Source organism: Anarrhichthys ocellatus, unplaced genomic scaffold (assembly GCF_004355925.1).
Source record: "Anarrhichthys ocellatus isolate YVR2014 unplaced genomic scaffold, GSC_Weel_1.0 scaffold22, whole genome shotgun sequence".
In the NCBI taxonomy this organism is placed as follows: domain Eukaryota; kingdom Metazoa; phylum Chordata; class Actinopteri; order Perciformes; family Anarhichadidae; genus Anarrhichthys; species Anarrhichthys ocellatus.
Window position 1 is genome coordinate 3,328,415 of NW_022280052.1, and position 21,645 is coordinate 3,350,059.

General features: G+C 41.0%; 1 protein-coding gene across 1 annotated transcript; it reads left to right on the plus strand.

Moving 5' to 3' along the window:
- The first annotated feature begins 3,298 nt into the window (after positions 1-3,298).
- fam163ab (family with sequence similarity 163 member Ab) lies at positions 3,299-21,639 on the plus strand. Its single transcript, XM_031859767.1, has 5 exons — positions 3,299-3,771; positions 19,705-19,803; positions 19,897-19,918; positions 20,512-20,626; positions 21,180-21,639. Exons 4-5 carry the CDS (start codon positions 20,534-20,536, stop codon positions 21,576-21,578), a joined length of 492 nt encoding a protein of 163 aa, XP_031715627.1. The 5' UTR covers positions 3,299-3,771; positions 19,705-19,803; positions 19,897-19,918; positions 20,512-20,533; the 3' UTR covers positions 21,579-21,639.
- The last annotated feature ends 6 nt before the right edge of the window (positions 21,640-21,645 follow it).

Genomic DNA, 21,645 nt, shown 5'->3' on the forward strand with positions numbered 1-21,645 from the left:
CGCACTAAAAGCATGGGCGGCCGGCCCGGCTGTGATCGCACAGAATTGTCAATCGGTTGACCCAAACTCGGTGGAGTGGGCGGATTCAAAGGTCTGGTCCTAGGCAAGCCTGCATGAAAGTCGGACACTTGACATGACTAGCAACCACCGCAGCCTGCACACCATTACTTCACTGCAGTGAAGCAGGGTGAAGAGTAGCATCGAGGAGCTTGGACTGGTTGATCTATGTTGCTGATAGAAACCAGTTGTCATAATATCTGATCAAGATGATTTCTGCAGAGCTTTATGTGGACTTATTCTAGTAATGTCCAACTAGGTGGAGACCCCGGTTGGAGTACGTGTCTCGAGAAATGGACATTTGGCCTACATTGCTTATTAGTGTGCTGCCACCACATCCTCAATCCACTATGGCGGAGAAAACAGATGAGCTGATTGATTGAACATTCCAATATATTAGTTTTAACAATCTTGCTGGGATGTTGTGTGTTTGTAAACATTTCACTCAAAGTAAAAACAAATATTCCCTGAAAAAGTGCTGTTAAGACTTGACCCAATTTTAGGTTTAAAGAAACCCTTTATATGAAAGAGGACCATGTTTAGCCCTACTGATGAAGCTAGTCGGTAACCCAGGCTCTAAAAAAATGATGGCCAGATAAGCATCAAGTCGGAGCTGCCTCCCAGCACAGGAAATAGCATTAGCTTTGTTGTCACACACACACACACTCGGTGACCTTTTACTCCCCAGGTTGCCATAGAGATGCTGCTTCCTCCTTACACACTCCCAAAACAGCTGTGAAGGCAAGTGTGTGTGCAATAGTTGTATGTTCATTTGATATGTCATATACATACACAAGCAGATACGCTGCTTTATTAGATTTTACAAAGGCTCCACCTTCAGTGCCAGAACTCATTCCATTGGGTTCCAGCACTGCATTTCCCAAAACCCACCTGTCAATCAAACAGTGTGAGTAGGACTTTCTGGTTCTCTGTTTAGCCACAGTGGCGATCACTGCTCATGCTAACCATCCACGTCTTCTTCTGTTTAATTAAAACAACACATACGTGTAAAATGCACGGAGGATATTCTAACAATCGTGGAACAGAGTCTCTCGTTTCTTGTCTTTTCTTCTCTATAGTGAACTTGACAATGAGACTAAAACCTCTGGCTCGAGCTCATCAGCGTAATGGATAGCTTGTCTGGCAAACCAATCGAACAATCACCACGAGCCAATGTGTAGCTCATCAGCTTGGGCTCTTATTAAGATCAATGGTTCAAGGCAGTCTCATTAATACTCATCACAAACTATCAGCCTGATTCCCAACATGTTGCAACAGTGTTAACCACCATACCATACCACCACTTCAACTTCTTCCAGCGTATGTGACCTAATAACATTATGTATTCTTGTTGCTGGAATGTTAGTTATTTTTGAAACCCGTGTTATCTGCACTGCCTGGACACTGTGACATCTGAGCTTTCAGTCTGATCCACCAACTCAAGGGGAATCCACTGTCAGTTGGTCGATAATGTAATGCAACGAGGGGAGGTCACTGCTGACCGACCCAGCAATTTGAAGCCCAGATCTAGTGTCACACCTGGGCAGTTCACTGCAGAGTCAATACCATCAGATCATATACACCACCAAAATACTAGCAACGCCTCTGCTACAGGCAGTTTTTTTTTTTAAAACTTTTGTGAAGAGCTAGGCAGCTGCTTCCCCCTGTTTCTAGTCTTTAGTCTGGACTACCAGCGTCCACTGTGCAGAACAGTAAAGTGGCTGGGGGTGAGTGCCTTGCTCAATGGCAGACTGACAGAGCAGTCAAATGTATTTTGTTTACCTTTTTTTTTTACCAAGATGTATCCAGCTGCTTTACCATTTGTACCAGTGATTGATTTGGAAGATAACAAACTCAATCTTTGTCTGTTGGTCGGCTAAGAGTAAAATCACCCTCTGCAGCAGTGAAGGCCGTTTTCTAGCTGAATGAGCACAGATGAAAAACGGAGTTGTACAACCAGGACTCCCTGCAGCTTTATCTCTGCTGTGTAGCTGCGAACGATCAGGAACAGAAGCTGCTGTTTCAGGGAAAGTCTTATCTCCTTCATTTTGAACTGTGTTGCAATATTAGCTTTTTATCTTTTCTGTGGGAGTGTCTCGTAGGCTGATGGTCAGATGGGTGTGGCTGAGAATGCGGTGCTAGTGGAGAGAAAGGAGTCCCAGCAACAGTGAGAAGGAAGGAAGCGATAAGCAGACAAGTGTTCCGCATGCTAAGCATCAGCCCAAGAAAATATGACAGTTATAACGGCAGCTGTTGGGGCAGGAATTTGAGGAGCAAAGCTAACAAACTTTCATACCTTTAAGTTGTAATTCAAATGGATATTTCAACACAGAACATGAGCTTTGACAATAAGACTTCTAAATGTTTTTTGGCTCATTTAATTGCAAAATATGTTACATTTATAGCAGTTTTGAGTGTCAAATTGCTTTTGAAATACTGCCGCATGTGGTGTTGTGTGAGCCCCAAACCAGATTCCCTGACTTTCAACGCCTTCATCTTCCCAGTTGGCCCTTCAATTCAGTAGTATGACTCTTGTAGTGTCTCAGTTTCATTTGTTTGTCTGGTCCATCAGGCCTTCCCTCTCTGTCGATATTTGTGTTGACTTGGTTGCAACAGTAAGTAGATTAAGGGCCAGATGATTGAGGGCAAATCAATTACTGTAGCTCAGTGGTCTGTGTTGGGAGGAGGGGGGGGGGGTGCTTTCTTTGAGCTTTCTTTTCCAATGGGAACATCTTGAACAAACCATCATACCCAGGTTATGAGCCTTATGGATACTTATGTGTCTGTATTTATCAATAGTGACTTAATCACCTGTAATCACCTCATTGGTGATTGGCACCACTGTAATGGTATAGACTCTTAGTTTGTAATATTCAGGTATTTTTTTGATATATATTTGTTCCTCTCCTAATATCATATAAATGTTTTAATAATACTCGTACCAATAGGTCGTAATGTGCTTTATGATTTGGTGCTATATTTGTGGTCTTTCATAGTCTGAGGCATCTACACTGAAATGGAACAAGTAGCAAACATGGCTGCAGCCTACTTCTGATATCATCTTTTTTTAATATTTTCTCTAATAACAACCTTATGTTTTCCACACATGTTTTTATAGTATCTCGCTGAAATATCGGGTCCTTTGCCAGGGCGGTCGTGTGAATCGGGGCGGCTCCTCTCCTCCCACCGCCTCCTCCCAGTCCGCCCAGCGGCCAACTCCGTCATTTCGCCTCCTCGTCCCTCACTTGTTGGATGTGTCCGTTTGAATTTCTGTGATTTCAAGCTTCCTGGTGGTTGTTTTACCCTCTCGGAGTTCAGAGAAGACCGCTGCTGTGTGCGAACGTTAATGCGTTTTTACACGTTACATAGCGCGTAAAAAGTGCTGAAGCATTAGTCCTCGTCCTTACCTGTTTGTTTGCTCCACTTGCGTACCGTGACTATGCTCCGTTTTTCGGTGGCTGCTGGTCGTGGCTGTCTCTGCAGCCGTCCCTCTGACCTTTAGTCTGCTGGTCCCACAGCAGACTGTGCGGGGTTTTCCTGGCGGCGTTGTGCGCTCTGGACTCCGGCTCATCCTTGGAGAAGTTCCGCCGCAGTCCCGTGCACAGCGCGTCCCTGCTCTCCTCCTATACTGCGATAAGGATGCTGGTGGCTTTACACGGTCAAACTCTACAGGATTAGCCTGAGTTGAACAACCGGACCATGTAACCAGATCAGGTATGTGCAGTGATGAAAAGGGGAGATGGGGGTCACGTTTTATGTTTGTTATATAATAAATTTGGCTCTGGATTTAAATGCCAGGGGTGGCAGATACTTCTGTGACTCGGACCTTTGATGGGAGGGATTCGCTCCCATTAAGTTGTAGTGGTGGAAATGTAAAGGTTCACATTGCCTAGCAGACATATTTGTGACTTCAATTCAATTCAACGTGAATTGTGCCTTTAAGGCTGCCAGAAGAGAGGAAGTGACAGTGGAGCAGCTCAGCAGGAGCTGGAGTCGTGGGGTTTTGCCATTTCGCTGCTGCTGTGATCTTCTTTCACTCTGGTTCAGTCTGGTCTGGATGGCCTGCTGCTACTGGCATTTCGTTTTAAAAGTCTGCATCATTTCTAATTTAAAGAGGAAGAGCAAGGTAAGCTAGTGAACTGCCACGGATAGGAGTTGACTTGGGTCACCTGTATTTAAATGATAATCAATCATGAAGCATTTTGGACAGAAAGGGGCACAGGTGAAGGTCCTGAGTTGATCAAAGCACTCGCACTGCTGAGGTTCAATTCCTACTGAGGCTACTCCTGTTAAAAAAGGGTCGATTGAAAGTGCTTCACTATATTTTACACCTAATACCTCTGGATTGCTTTATGTAGGATGTTAGCTATAAAAAAGATCATTAATGGGGGCATAGTAACCAAACAAGCAGAGACATTTCGGGCAGATATAAAACTCTAAAATTCATATATTTGTATCATTTGAAATTCACCAAATCTCCCGTCCCACTTTACAATAACGATCTGTCAACATATCACCCAGCTGTTACTGTTTAAATTATACAAATACTGTGACTACTTGAATTTACTAGTTGACTTTATATCTACAGTAGACATCCTGCAATAGATAAAAGAAAAAAATCTATCACTGCATCTCTAATCCTGAGATTTTAAAAACGTGTTTAAAACCTGTGTTGCAATCTAGCTGCCTGTGTTTCTGCATCGGCTTGTTTCTGTCTCAGATATGTTCACAACAAACATACAAACAAAACCTCTGCTTGAAGAGTATTGATCTTCCATCAGCTGACCCATTTCTTACAGAGGAAGCTACAGTAAATACAGCTTGACTAAATAACTCTAGAGCAGCCTCTCTGTATCCCCCTGTCTCCACCTCGCTCCAAACACACACACACACACACACACTTGCATGCACACACTCTTCATAATTCCTCCACCTCCAGTGGCTGTGATACAACAGGAAGTGGGTTGATTTCCCAGAGGAGTCTGCAGTCAGGCTTTGTCACAGCTAACACAGCAGCAACAGACAGAATGTATTTAACACACAGCTTGTATAATGGTGTGCTGTGCCAACAATTCAAAACAGGGGGATTGCAACTAGCTGTGAGCAACATTTACTCTGCCAGTGCAAAGTTATTCTGTACCAGCCGCTCTGGCTGGGAAACTAAATATTTGATTGACCTAAGTTAATTTAAGTAACCGCTAACCCAAGCTGCCTCATCAACTCATGGCTCAGGATTTTTACGTTTTCGCTTCAGTTGAAGAAATACTGCGATGGTTTGACCTTGTTTGACCTTGTTTGAACCGAGGAAACCTCTTCAAAAGACATGTTGGACAAACTCACTGCCTGGTGTTGTGATTTTGGCCAAAAAGCAGCAATATTTTAGTCGCATACGTCCTCACCAGCCTGCAGATGTTGTGCGTTATGAAGCACTGGAAAAGTTGCCACTACGATCCTGCAATCCTAATCGCTGTCCTTATGCAGACACTGAGAACTGGCCTCATGTAACCGTCTGTATCTTAAAAGTTTTATGGTCTTCATGGATAGATGTTCCTCCAACATTTTGAAGTATCTGAGTCATGGTTGTGCAACTAAAAAAATACATTGAAGAACCTCAAATTGAAAAGTGAGGCTGGCTGGTCAAAATGAAGACTTCTTAGTTTGACCCACAATCTGGCATCATGTCCACAAAAGATTGGCATGAACATGTGAGGGTTAGTCACATACTATATCATACTTGCATAATACTATATTTAAAATAAGGGTCCCAACATCATCCGCTCTTGGTTGTGTGGAGCCATTTTTAAATCAAAATAGAGACGCCGTTACTGTAGGAAAGTCATAGATTTAGTCTCTCTGGCTTTCTGGAGGCGGACTGCTGTACTCGGCCTACCTTTAGGCTGTAAAGTCATGTCTTGCTTCCTCCTGCTGACACTCCACTCAATGTATTTTCTGGAACAACATGCATGGAAAAGTGTTTTTAAGATGTGGCAGTGGTGTGTGTTTGTTGGTTTGAGGTTGGGGTGGCTACCCAGGGAAAGTGTTTCAGGAGTGGTGTGTGAATTATTTAAAAGCCCTCAAGTTTTTTCTTGCTGCTGGATCGGTATTTCTTGCCATGCAATCGCGAGTTGAGAGTACTGTAGTTACACTTTAAAGGTGAGACGAGCTGTGTCCAAACTGCACTGCAGCATTAGCAGGATGGGAAACTTAACTCCTGGGTCTGCCTCCAGCTGTCAGCCACACCAGCACGAGCTATAATTGTATAAGCGATTTGAATCTCCAGATGCCGGCTGGTTTTTGGCAGACGGAAAGATAACTTAACATCCAATTTTACCCACGGATGTGTTCAACAAAGAATGAGGGATCCATCCTGCACATAACAATTTAACATTGTCTGGCAGATTTCCATATGGCAATGACACCAAAATGATATGTTGGTATGTGTGGCTCTTGATACAGCTTTAAACTACTGGACATTGCACATAATGGTTACCTTCTTACTTGGTTTATTGTTACGTCTTGGGTAATTAATCAACACTGCGACTATAAAGCTATAACGGTCCACAACGCAAGCCATCACCGGCATTAGATGGGCCTCATTTGTTTTATTTGTTTTCCGTTGCTTATGCGGTTTGGATCCCGGCTTGTGACTCTTACCGTGTTGTTGTGCAAAGTGATGTGCGGCGTGTGGATGTTAGCGCAGCTCTGAAGCGCAGCCAGGCTGGGTGAGGATGAGGCCAGTGAGAGGAAGGCTAGTTGGCAGAGCCGGAGGCCTCTGGAGCAGAAATGCTGTTATCTGCTAACGCTGCTCTACTGCTGCTGGCTGCTGTATCTGTGGTGACTCATCAAAAACACACACATGCAGACATACACACTTATACGGATACTTCCTGACTTAATCAGACTGACAAACGTAAGTGTGCACACCCCTAAAATGACACACTACTCTTTGACATATACATACTCACACACAGTTAGACATGTGCCTTGAGGCATACACACAGACACAAACAATCCTCCGAATTCTTACAAAGACACGCATGGGCATTGACAAACACAAACATACACCTTATACACACACTCTTTGTGTTTTGCTACTTTAAGCCAGAGTGACATTTCCTCTACATCAACAGTCACTTAAAATATTGTGATTATACTTTGATTTCCAGTAATAAAAAGATTTTGTGCAAGAACACAATGTGGAAATCTTCTTTTGGAGGACAAAAATCTTCCCTCGTAGTGAAAACCGGGTACTCCTTGGTTGGGAATTGAACTAGGGACATTTGAGCTTAAGATCCACACAGTGTCTACTCCTGTCCACCCCTCTCGACTAAACCTTTCCCGCTGAGAAAACACTCCTCTCTCACTTTTTTTACATCCTAAAGCATCTTCTTTCATAAATTGTCAGCCCTTTGTCATCACTACCCACCAGCTCCCCAACCTTTTCTTACTCATAGTTTTTTTTAGATGTAAAACTGTCTTTTTCTGATTCTCATACCCAGAACGAGCTGCAATACAGTCCCTAGAATGAAATGACATAAATAATGAGGAAAAAAGGTTGGAGGTTACACGACCCAGATAATATGCCTGTGACCTGAGGTGAACATGGAGGAAATATCTGCTAAGATGTATATTCCGTATAAATAAACTGTCACAAAGCAAGATTTAAGAGATAAAGTATATTTTTCATTGAAAAATTAAACAACATAATCATGTGGTAATATTGAACATAGTCTGGCCATCCTTTTTTTTTATTTTGTTGGCCAATTGAATGCTTTACACATGCATCATTAGGTGTTTCAGAGAGGTCACCAGACGCAGTAAACTTGAGATCTCTAATTCAAAATACAACACATACAAAAAGATTTCTAAATGAATCCATACAAAACAAAATATTACAGAAATCACATTACTTCAAACCATAAAACCTTTAATCTGAATACTATCTCAAGAAGAGAAGTGCCATTGCTGTGCATGTAAAGGTACTGATGTTCTCCAGATGTAATGGGTGTCTGTTATCGTTCCCTCCTGCTTACATTATTTGAGAGATTTAACCAATAACTACTTTCTCTCCAGTTGCCATCTTTACTTGGGTCAAAGAATGAAGACATACCACGGGCAACAGGTCAAGCGTTTACTCGGAACAAACGTTTTGTGGCTGAATAATAGTAAATATTCTGATTATGCATATGTCTTTAAAAGCTCTGTGAAATTTGTTAAATTACCTCATGAGTTTTACTGACGGTGGGTTATTGCATGAAAAAACCCGAACTAATGCAGAGAGGTAAGAGGAGATCTGAGTCGCTGTCTGTCCTGGAAGCGTTTCTCCTTCTGTGTCTGCCTGACTGTTAGCAGGATGGCACTGTGGATTCAGTTACCGTCCTGTCAGCTGAAGGTCACAGGTTCAGTTTTTTTTTTTTTTTGCACAGCCATCTGTTGAAATGGCCTTGAGCATGAGCAGCACTCTCAAATTCACACCTACTCATTCAGGCTGACTGCAAAGCGTGTGGTGTTCAGGACGGATTATTACAAATTATCCATTTTGACAGCTGTGGGAAAGGCGATAGAGTTGAAGAAGACTTGACCGTTAGTGTGACGGCTTTCTTTTGAGAGACTGTTCAAGGTGGCCATGTTTTATATCATCCAGGATAGGATTGGAAATGGAAAAACTGGAAGTACAGTAACGTTTGTTTGATCACAAGACCTTAGAGCAGAAGCAGTAGAAGCTGCACTACTTTACAATAGCTGCTAGTGTCGTTAGTCGTTGGTGTCATACGTTTTGTATAATGCTTCAAAGATAACCACCATCAGTGATATATACTTTAGAGAAGGAATGAACTGTGAAAATCCACTTGTGAAAATGTTGGTCCCACGCATCAGTCCACAGGCAAATGGCTAATTGTAAGGTTAATGGTTGAATTCCTCATGGCTAAACAAGGACATCTACAGGTCCCTAGAGAAAGCTTGGATTTTAATGAACCCTAACTTTTACTGTTGCTTTTCTGCTCCTAAGCAAGGCACCTCAGCAGCCATGTCTTCAGCCTGCTGGCTCTGCCATCTGTGGTTGTGCTCCCTCACTTTATTAACTGTCACGGATAAAATGCCCATGTGAATGTATGCTAATGTAATATTCGTGCTACATTACTCCCTCAAAGATAGAAGCTGGACCATTTCTTTTCCTTTTATGAGACTGCCGTGCTGACCAGCAGAATGGAGGTACAGCAGTTACAGATTCCCCGGCTGCCCTATACCGGGTGTGTGTTCAATGATGTTGCTCTGCTGCCAAGTGTGAAAGAGAAGCTGGCATATCGCAGGACAGCAGAGAAGGAGCTGAGCAACTATAATGAAACCTCTGCAAACCTCGTAAAGCAGACAGACGTAGAGCCCTATGCATGTTTAATGTCAGTTCCCTTTTCCTGCTCAAGTTATTCACTTAAAACCTGTCTGAACTGGACATAAATTAACTAGAAAATCAATTTGATCTTTCCAGTTTGAAGTGCAAGTGAGTCAGTGGCTAATTGGATCGAATTCAAAGCCAGAGGCTAAAAGAATAACTTCATACCAGGCTGACAATTTGAGAAAATGTGAAATTATTATGCATTTTGTGTCATGTGTGTTGTGTGATCCCACTCTGTTATCAACAGCCATTTATTTATTAGGGTAAAAAACAATGTAGTCTAATTAGTTCAAAGTTAAAGCAAGGTGAATGAAATCAAAGTATATATGAGAAAGAAAGGGGGGAGATGTGTCTAAAATATTGGAAATGAATCTTTCAAGTTTTAAAAGCAATCTCTGCCTGCCTTTATTTATTCATCATGCACAAATGATCTTCAAATGCTTGAGCAGTGGCAGCAGTAGCCATAGAGGAGTAGTAATAGTAGTAGTTTTGATTATAGAAGTTGTAGTCACAATAGTAGGAGTATTGGCAGCAGCAGAAATCGTGGTTGTTACAGTGATAAATGGGGCTGAGCTCGACCAAAGAAATTCTTAATTAATTAATTAATTAAATTGACAGATCTGTAAAGTTTCTCCACAAAGAATCACAGAAAAGCAGAAATGTGTTTGTTAGTTTTGTAGAAATAAGTAATTCAGCATGAAAAAACATTTTAAAAAACTACTAATTGCCAAAAGAAATCTTCGTTGACTAAGATCAAAACCAATAGCCCGAGTGGTAAAAGAGCAGTAGAACCACAGAGAGTAGAAGTCACCCGTAGCCATCCCACTGGCCTGGATATCTGGGTCTGTATTGAAAGGGAGGAAGTTGAATTTGGTGTGTGTATAACATTAGAGAAGGACCATGAGTAATTCATCTTACGCTTGCCATGCGAGTGAAGGTATTCACCACATCTTGAGTCACAGTGAGTGTGTAGAAAGGCTGAATCAGGAGCTGGCAGGCTGGAGTACAGTAGCCTGGAGAGCTGCATAGCGGAATAATGTACACCGGTTATAAATCTGCCAGCAGCGTATACGGCATCACAACATGGTCCAGATTGGACGGAGGAAAAGACTGAAACTGTGTTCCAACTCTCTGTCGTCCCATCTCCCTCCATCTTCACGGGGCCGAAGCCGTTTTACCGCCTGTATTGATCATGTGCTTTTATAGGGCCAAGAGGATCATTCTGGGGAGTGGTTCTTCACATTCATTGCAGTATTCACCCCGAATGACCTTGAGCAAAATCAAGTAATTGAACTAAAATGTTCAGTGTCATCAATCTCCGACCACTGGGGCCGTAACTGCTGCGACAGCTTAAGAGGGAAGATGGGATAACGGTTGGTTGAGCTCCTGTAGATCCCTCAGTTCACGAAGAGGGCTTTCAGAGTAACGTGTAAGTGTTTGCGTGAAGTTAATGTACTTATTAGTAGTGCAGCGGATCATAAAACTCCCGGTTCGGATCGTATTGCGGATCAGAGTTACGGATCGGATCAAAGATCAGATCAGCACAAAAGAAAAAAGGGAGCAAATATAACTTTTGGAGATCCCTGGTCATGTATTTCATGGTCCAGGGCTCCATCCGTCCTCAAAATGATTTCAACTGCTCTGAAATCAGTGTAAACCATCAAACATTCTAAATGTTATCCTTTTACTTTGTTACGGTCATCTATTGTGCCTTTCTTCTACATAAAAACACACAATTCAAATGATAAAGAAATAAAAGATTGTATTTGTCTTGATTAAAACAAATCTTGTCATTAGCAGTTTTAATGATGTATTATTAGCTGCTAGAGGTATTTTAAATTGGTCATAATTCCTTCTCTAATATCTATGTCCTAAAACATCTCCTTCAAACAACTGAATTTATTCAAGTTTATCACCAACACTACATTTTTTTCGAGATTAAATGTGAGCACATTATGATAACGCACAATTCTCATTTTCACTGAACAGAGCCTGAACGCATCATAATGTAACTTAACGCAACCTTCTTTCTTGGCCGTTAGCGGTGCTGCCATGGTAACTAACTCTCCTCCTGTCAATTGGTTGTTTACAATGTAACATTATCAGAGATTGGCGACTGGAAATGCATGAATGCCGATGTCTCGATCACATATTTTACTGAATATTGGCGGATGACGATCGTCAGTAAAACTTCACACTGTGATGGTTAACGTTGAACTGTGTAATTAATCCACAGTTCACATGCGTGCCGAACCGTGAGGGAGGACCCGTACGGATCACGGATCGACAGTGGTCAGTTACACCACTAGCACTTATCATTTGGAGCATTTTTACATCAAAAACATGTCGTCAAAAATAGTGACGCACAGTGGCGTAAAGATCCAAAAAGTTAGAATTGTTCCTTTGAGGTTTCATCTTTTCCATTTTGTTTGCGTGTACATAATGTTTCACACTCATTGAATAAAATGACTGGTAACCCTTGTATTAAGGTTCTTGTTATGTTAGTTAACAGGTATTCACCAGCAAGAACAACACATACACTGAATTTCTAAAGCAATAATGCACTCAGAAACCTGCCATACAGCTCAATCAACCAGGCCTCACAATTTCACAGATTCAATGGGTTTAACAACATGGACACAATTACGTACACACTGTAGGTAGTGCTTCCAGTAACATCACTTCAGCACCAAGGACAGCTCACATTCATTACAGTAGAGTAAATCACCTGATATTTTTCAGCTAGTCATGTTTTTACATTTAGAGTTGCACTGCAACCACCAAACATGAGCTGTTTACAATCTGCGTTTGTCACCTTACAAAATTAACTCGAATAAAATGATCCAAAATCCCGTGATTTAATTTTGAGCTTCCGCTGTGTGAAGTTTCCCAATGCAGCTTTAACAGATTAGGGTCTTTTTGTTTTGACTTTTTCCCCCATGATTCTTCTTTTACGGTGAATAATCTTCATTAAAACAAATACCCCTTGAATTGTGTTTACTTTAGACCCACGCATGTAAACAAACAAACATGCAAACACACATGCCAAACACACAGACACCCACGCTCGGCCGCATCAGGGACGGCAGAGAGAGGAAACGGATAGAAGGAAAGCCTTTGGAACGTCAGATAACAGGATTAGACAAATTACATTTCAACTGTGACCATGAATCCTATTTGGATGTGGGACTTGTTTTCTCTCCGTTTACAACAGCAGCCATAGAGCTTCGATGACAAAATGGTGGTTTTCCAAAATAATGTGTGCTGAAATTTTGTATGAGTTATTGCCTGGGTAGGTTGGCTTTGGGTCTGAGCTGCTGCTGCTGAAGGTGTCAGGAATTGAAATGAGTTTAAGTTTAGTAGGATTCTCAACACAGTCCTGAGTTTATTGGCTTGGATTGACATTGATGGAGGGAAGATTGTCAGTCTTCCACTTACCTCAGCCACTGAGGTGAAATTAACCTTGTAGAGGCAGCCCTCAATATTCACGTCTGTTATTGTGGTGTGACAAGGCCGTGGATGGAAGTACAGCCGATGACTGACAGCGTACTCTTCCCACAACTGATGTGACACACATACTGAGAACTGGGCTGCCTTTGGTCTTTGCTTCCAGTTTTAGTTTTAGTCATTTAAGCTATTGACAAAATTATTTTCTGAATAACACTGAGTTGAGAAACAGGTCACACAGTTGCTGAATCATTTCAATTTTATATTGTTAGCACCTGATTTAACCAGTTTTCACCAATAAGTGGTGAGTCGGTGTCATCGTCTTAACACTCCTATAGCGTTCACTAATCTGGTACCTGGTTTATTCTCATTACACTGAATACTTGCACTTAAACCATGTATTGCAAAAAAGGGCTGGGTATTGAGAACCATTTCTGATAGCATAGTTTGGACTGACTGCTTTCATCTACATTTCATCTACGTTGTCAACAACAGTGTATCAAATATGCACAGGAACAAAAATCAATTGTCAGAATCAGATCAAAACATTGCCTTCATGATGGAATCTTTGCAAGGCTTGGTCACAAGTTCACTTGTGTAACATTTAGAATCTTGCTGCTACTAGAAAAAATGGTATAACAGGAAGTATAGTGCAAAATTCACAAGAGTGAGTATAGATATATTTATTACCGAAAAATGTGATATTTTAGAGATTTCTTGGCAGTTAGAGGTTAGGGACACCATTCTTTGGTGAAAACCGTACATCAACATGTCAACAGTAAAACAAGTCTTACATTAAGCTTGACTACAATGCTTTTTTTAGGATCCAGATGGTTTAAAGGGAATTTACAGACACAAAGTACATTTATTAACCCTTCATCTGCAAAAAACCTCAGATGAAAATAAACCGACATTTTTGTAAACATTTGATGGATGAGCGAGCAGGTTGGTGTCTTGCTCAAACTTAATTTGTTTGCCAGGACGAACTGGCAGGATCGAACCTGTGTCATTTATGTCAAGCATGGATTATGTTTTTAGTGTGTTTGGGGGAGGAGAGACTGACACTGGCCGCCTGCTGGTCTGAGCAATATAATATCCAAAGAATCAATCTTGTAAAAATCCTCCAGGCCAGTCAAGGTCCTTCAGCTTCTCCTGTAGACTGATGGCAGAGAGACTCCAGAGGGAACACTCCATCAGAGAAAGAGGGGGAGAGGGAGGTCGCTCATGAGATATTTTCATTACTCTGATTTAACCAAAAACAGGATATGGGAAACCTGCAGTTTTACATCATTATACTACACATTTCATATGTTATTTATCCTAAAAATAGAATCATTTACAAGACAAATTATAGCAATAATGGAAGCAATGGGGTGCCAACAAGCTGATAAAACCTACAAAATATGAAAGACCAATGATTGCAGTTGTAAAAAACTTTAAACATTGTCTAGTGTAGTGCAATGCACCGTGACATGATCTAAATAATGTAGTGTGTTGAAGACGGCAGCTGAGCCGGATCTGGGTCTGTCTGAGGCGGGCTGGTTGCTGCCGGAGGCCTCGCTGGAATCTGAGCTGAAGGAGTTCCTGGTGAACCTGCAGGACTTCGACTGATTTTGCGCGGAATCCGACCCAGATAACAAGCATTAAGAATAACTATAAAGAAATAGCTAATCTTTTTGCTGATCTCGTTCAAATATGTAGGTCATATAGAGGCATCAGTATTGCATTGAGACGGTTTCATAACCAGTTAAAACTGCCTCATATTAACTTCAAGAGTAACAGGGTAAATTCATTTTTCTTCTGCCAATCTACTGCTCCACACTCCAGTACAGTAGTGGCAGTAATGCACCTTTTGAGATGGTTTTCCAACCACCATTTAAACTCAAAGGAGAAGAATTCGCTTGCTAACTAGCTAACTAGACAGCCACTAGGAACAGTAGGAATTTAACAGCTTCATGTTTCATCCACGCACTCTGTCACAGCAAATCACTTTTCTATCGCCAGATAAGTGACCGTCCAGATCATTTCCTGTAACCAGAAAGCATGGTGGAATTAGCTAGCTAGCTAACTAACTAGCCAGCCGAAGCTGCAACTTTAAGTTACACCCCCTTCTCTTTCTTGTCGTCCGCAGACAGACGCCTCTCGAGCTCAGTGTTGGCTCTAGTTCTTTAACTTGACAAATGGATGCAGAAAGAAACTAAACCAAAACACATCTTAGTCCTAGTCTTTGTCCCTAGTCATCATTTTGAGGTTGGTAACCAATCAAATCACAAAAGAAAATCTATTATCTGGACACATGCAAGAACATGTGTATCTGCGAAGACATCATCACGCTTGCCGTAATTGTGTTGCTACTTTTAAAGGATGTAGTTAGTTAGCTAGCTAGGTAGGAAGTAGTTTTTCAATTCATATTAAAACTCTAATTGGTCAAATTTTTTCTTCACTTGAGGAAATAGTCGTCAATGAGCACAACAGTAAACCTACTTAAATTGCTGAACAAATAAGACATGTGATCAATGATTTAGGAAGCAGACAACTTGGTTGGTTTGTTTTGGAAAAAACAAACCAACAAAAAGAGCCAGTTAAACTGATTTTATTTTAAGCTGCAAATTCTGGTTTATTATATGATTTTTTTTAAATATTTTAATTGCAAAATAAACAGATAAAAAACATAATGAATGACCCATTCATATACTGGATCATACCAAAATGTCACAACATGCTGTCAGTTTAGTGTAACAAGATGTAAGACAAAGTACAACCATTAACAGACACCAGCATTATCTACAGCCGCAGGACACACATAAGACAACCAAGATGACTGACAGGTGTCAAAGTGGGAATTTGAACATTGATGGTGGGATAGAAAAATGTATTTCTGCCTCAGGCTAAAATGTTACAGATTCAAGCTCTAAAGAAAAATAACGGCTTTCCCAGAACTGAAATGTGCTGAGCACCAGATTGCAGTGCAGCTCCAACTCACAACTAAGTGACACACCGAATGGATTCTGTGAGGATTTCATCATCCACGGAGTACAATTCAGCTGAGACACTCCTATAGTTTTTATATTATTATGCTTGCAAATTTGACGGATAGATATCTGGACTTATTGCTCATTAAGTGTATTTTTGACAGCTGTCTGTCTGTTTCACAGGACCTCAAAAAACCACTATGAAACGGCTAAAAGTCCCCATTGGTGTCTGTTTTATTAGGATGTCCTGATTTATTTGGTAATGCATGATCACATGTTTGCCTGAGTGAATTCTGCATGCAGTGTGTGTGAGAGAGTCTTATCAGTATGCAGGGCTCTTCAGGCAGTATTGGGGATTGAAGGCCACTCTAATCTGGACCCAATAGTGACTGATCCAGCTCTCTTTCTGTCTGTGCTTAGCGTGAGTGTGTGTGTGTGTGTGTGTGTGTGTGTGTGCTGATGTAGATATCTCATTTCTCTCTGTAGTTTGTCAGATGAAGTGAACTCAAATTAATCCCACCAACAAGTTTGTCTGAAAGTGCTTGCAGAGCAACATGTAAACAGGGAGAAAAACAAATCTGTTATTTCATGTTTGAGTAAAGGATGACGTGGTGACAGCGGTGTACTCCGTTTCCATTTCCTCCGTGCAGTACAAGTCTTGGTTCTGGCATTAATTATGAAAAATTGTTTGGTGTACTGAATCTAGATTGCATGCACTGGAGAGAGTTATGATGAACGATGTTAAGAGGAGTCTGTCAGCTGCCATCCCGTTTGGTCTCCACAAATAATTGAAGGCTAGTGTACTTTCTGACAGAAACATGGTTTATGAGCCCGGTTTAGACAGCAGCCTCTGGGAGCAGCACCGCCTTCTTTTCTTCTCCTCAGAGTCTGACAGCACTTCCAGCTCAGTGTGTTTTAATGAAGAAACCCATTCAAAATCTCATACCACTGGGACATATCATCAGTTTGAGATGCTCAACACGTCTCAGGAGGTGATGTAGTTTGGTCCTTTAGTTTTTTGCTGACATCAACCTGCCTCATCTGCTTCTGCTGCTGTTAGTTCCTGTATCCATAGTGTATAGAGAGAGTACAATGTCATTTTGTGTTTGGACTACAACATGAAATGGAGTCACTCTTAAATGCTGTTAAATACAACATGCACACTAACATTGATCCATTTTGGAGTGTCTTGACAATGGACACAATCAATCCACATTACAATGAACAGGGAAAAGACGAACAGCTGAGAAACCAAAACATGACACTAAATATAATTTTTGTTAAGAGCAATATCATTCAGAGCAGTAATATAGCAGCAAACTATATGCTATGAGAAGATACAGTGGAGTAATGTCTGCCTGAGCGGAGAATAAAGTCTGAAATTATTGGTAATGTTGTCGGAACAACATACAAATATGTTGTCCAAAATCAGGGAGAATGAATAGCTTTTATTCAGCGACCTAACTTACTGTACGTATTGTCAGTCAGACATATTGGAACGGCTGCACTGTTTTGTCGTAGTGGCCAAAGTTGGAATTGCAGGTCATGTGATGCCCCTATTATCCCAAAAAGACTTTTATTCCCAATGCACAATCAATACGAAAGGATTTAGAAAGAAGTGAGCACACTGGACCTCTGTTGTTGCCTGCTCCTCATATCTGCTAGTGGTTTGTGGCTACATTAGCCACTAACGGCATTACACACAAGTGTCAAGCTGATCTGTCGGTGGTCAATATGCAGTGTGGGTAATGTGGCACCAGGAGGAAGAAAGGGTGAGGATATCTCTGGTTCTGCTGCATTGATTTTTATATACTCTGACAATGGTAGTGCATAGTAAATTGGTGGAGTACTCTTTCAATGAATCCTGTTGGACTGCCAAAAAGTCACAGTTGTTCTATTTGTAATTTCCACCAGGGCACAGATGTGAAGAGGTTTTCTCACTTGGCATCTCATTTATACTGTAAATCCAAAACAGCCCAATGCAGAGTCAAGTGCTCTGAATGAGTCTCTTACATAGAATTTCTATAGTCTCTTATTTCCATCATCTTTAAGCATTAAGTAGGACTCGGCAATATTTTCTATCACAGTTACGGTTCTTGGTCAGTACCACTGAGCGAAGGTTTAGTTGCTTTGCTCTTCTCTGAGCTTCTTACTGTGGTGATCTGGTGAGAAGACCAGTAGATGCAACCATCTCAATAGTAAGGTGGCTGGATCTCACTAAACTCAACTAAAATTAAATATGGACTTCATTGACATTTTGCACAATGATGGACTGACATATTTCATCTGTCACGAAAAAAAGGACCAACTGCTCACATGAAACCATAGCACACACAAACACAAACACACTTTAGTCAATCCAGACATCAAACAGCAGGAATCATATGTGACAGGCTGAGAAATTAGCTCTGTGTGGAAAAAAGTTAATGCATGTGTCAACATCCATACACATCCGTACCCGTAGTGCTACTTACTTAATTCCTTCCTTTCCTAATTTCCTCCTTCTTTACATGCATACAGTCTTATTTTTCTCTATCCTTTTTCCCCTCATTTGTCATTCTTCCTTTCCTTTCATTAAAATGTCTTTATCAGCAGTAATACATTTCACTTCACCTAGACAAGCCTCAGCGTGCAGATTAAAACCCCTCAACAACAGAGCCCCTCACCTCTAACTCACGTTTACTGCTCTGCTATACTGTAATGCTGCTATACTGTAATGATGCATGCATCTATTTGTGTGGATTTGATTGTGGAGAGAGTGATATTGCTCAGGAATATGCACATCTGAGGATTGGGGGACTGTGATCTTTTCATTTATGATTCTCAGTTTCTTTCCTCTTTGTCTGACAGCAGTGATGTGACCTTTGAGTTTTGTTTCACTGATTATTTGGCGCAAAACTGGAAAAAAACAAATTGAGAAGAGCTGGAACGAGTAAAACCTACAGAAACCGGATATTAATATAATGATTACAGCAGGTGGACACATTTATGGTAAATGGACTTGGAATTGCATTGATGTAGCACTTTTCTAGTCTTCTGAGCACTTAAAGGACTTTACACTACATGCACACATTCACTGATTCACGCACACACGCACACACACACACGCACAGGCACACGCATTGTTTTTGTCAATTTTACTCAAAAAGAGACCATTATTCACAAAATGAACATCATGCTGTATTGGAGAAGACTTAATTGACGCTAGCGATTGAGACCATAAACTCATGTTTACTGAGAAGTAGGGTCATTTTATCATAGACTTCTATACAATATGACTTATTTTTGCGACCAGAAGAGGCGTCCCCTGCTCGCTAATAGAAAGAATGCAAGTTTAAGTCGCTTGTTGTGATTGTATCAGAGAAACGTTGTGTCAACTCTGTGATATTTTTTTGAAGCTGTGGCACGGTAATAAATTGAGTTGTTATTGGTATTTGCAGGGGGACAACATATTTGCATTGCATCACAACAGGTGTTGCTATTATTTTGTCCAAAATCTGTATGTATGTAATGTAAAATTAGTTTGTGTTTGGGTGCAATGGTGCATGTTTATGCCCGGTGTACATTTATGTATTATAATCATGACTTTCTTACCCTTTTCCTTCTTTCCTCCCTTTATGACTCCTCATTTACTTCTTTGCTAGTGTCCTTACTTCCTTTCTTCCTTCTTCTTTATTCCTAGTCATCCCAAGACATTATCTAGTGCCAGAAGGCGTACTGTATGGTTGTGTGTCTGTGAGAAACATTTTACTGTTCTCTCTGTGCCACCTTGTGGAGAAAAAAGGTGTAACGCTTCTTGAATTGAACTGTTTTCCATTTCTTCCTATTGCTCAGATGTTCATACAGTGTGGCTATCCAGCGGTGTGACCTCTCACCAGTGACCTCTGATTTGTCCTCTCTACACCCTTACAACCTTACAAACACTCTTCTGATGTAAGTCAGTCCGTCAGTCTGTCTGTCTGTCTGTCCGTCCGATCTATGACGTTTAATCTAACCACCACTGTTACTGTATTTCTCTGCTTTCAGGTGTTAAGCAACTTTGCTGAACGTGAGTACAACAACAATAAACACAACCAGGTTTACTCTATAAGACTTATGCCACGGGGCAATTTCATTTACATTTTGTTCTGTTAATCTAAATTTGCATACAGAATATGCTTTATATATGAATTTAGAATATTATTTGACTGGTTTTTAGTTACATTAAGTTAAATACTGATTTTAAAAATAAATAGCTATAAAGTTCCCTATATGTGTATATTTAGACAAATTAAGATTAACATAATGTGGTCATTTCCACTGCAAAAGAAACCAGTTGCAGTTTGGTTATCAAGGTATTAAAGGATGTAAATAAACAGTAAATTAAGTTTAGTAAAAAATATACATTTAGGTCTCTTTATGATGGCAGTCCATATCTATCATAGTGCATGCTTGTATTTAAGTCATTTACACTTTGCATGTTTTCTACTTAATTATCCCTGCTTAATTACAGAATGACATTTTGAGTTTGCTCTAGTAACGTACATAGAAAATATATTCCATCTGTGTTTACTGTGATGGTGACCTGTGCCTGATTTGATTAAACTTCACATTTGCTGTGCAGTGGGGGGCTCTTGTTAATAATGTCACTTCCTGTGTCAGAGTTTGATGGAGAGCTGGTCGGATGACAGCTGGAACTGTTGTCATAACCGGGGGAATACTGGCCACAGTGATACTTCTGTGTATCATAGCTGTGCTCTGTTACTGTAGACTCCAGGTATGTTTTAAACATATTTAAATCCCACGTCAATGTTAAATCTTATGCCACATTGTATTATCACATCACCTTACAGGAGACTGTGGGAAAATTTCAAATCGTCATCAAATATATGAAAATAATCGTGTAATACTTGCAGCAAGAAATGTTACTTATTCCATATTTTCGTAAATTGTATTTTGAATATTCGGTAAGAAAGTATAGTTCACAGTACTTTTGACAGTTTAGATCATTTTATATTGGCTTTGGCTTATTAAACTAACAACCTCTACCTTAATAAGCCTTGAAAGCGTCCTTTCTTTAACAACAACTTTTGCCTTTCTCAGTTCTCGGTGCAGCTTGTCTATTTCTAGGAATAGTGTAGAATTGGGCTCCACTATCTTTAAAAAAACAAGACACCAATTTTGTACCAAGAAACATTCTTGGAGCGTGTTGATTATTATGGATAAAGTGCATTGCGTCTCATTCCATTTGCATTTCTGAACTCGTTTTGAGAGCCAGTTTATGTTACAAATCTGTCTTGAAAATGTACTGCCCTTCACTCTGTCTGCAGTACTACTGCTGTAAGAAGAATGGGTCTGACAGCGGTTCCGTCTCACAGCAACACTTTGCGTGCAACGCCTGCAGTGTCTCTGGCCTGGACGGGTCGATCGTCACCCCGCTTTCCATGTCACCACCAGAGCCGCCCGGATCCTCCGACTCCACCAAACCCACAGGGGGGCAACGCAGTTACTGCCCCACCTGCTCACCCTATGACTCGCCCTTCTACATTCGTACCACTGATGAAATGCGCAACGGTGGTGAGCGCATCACCTACATGCCCACACACTATGAGAACCAGGCGCTGGCGATGCCGCTGCCCATCGTCCGAGGCTCCCTGCTGAGGGAGACCCAGCGAGGCCGGCCTTCCGATTTCTACACCAACACCCGAGCCATCAGCACCGAGGTGTGACCATCCTAAAAAAAAAACACCACACACACACACACACACACACACACACACACACACACACACACAC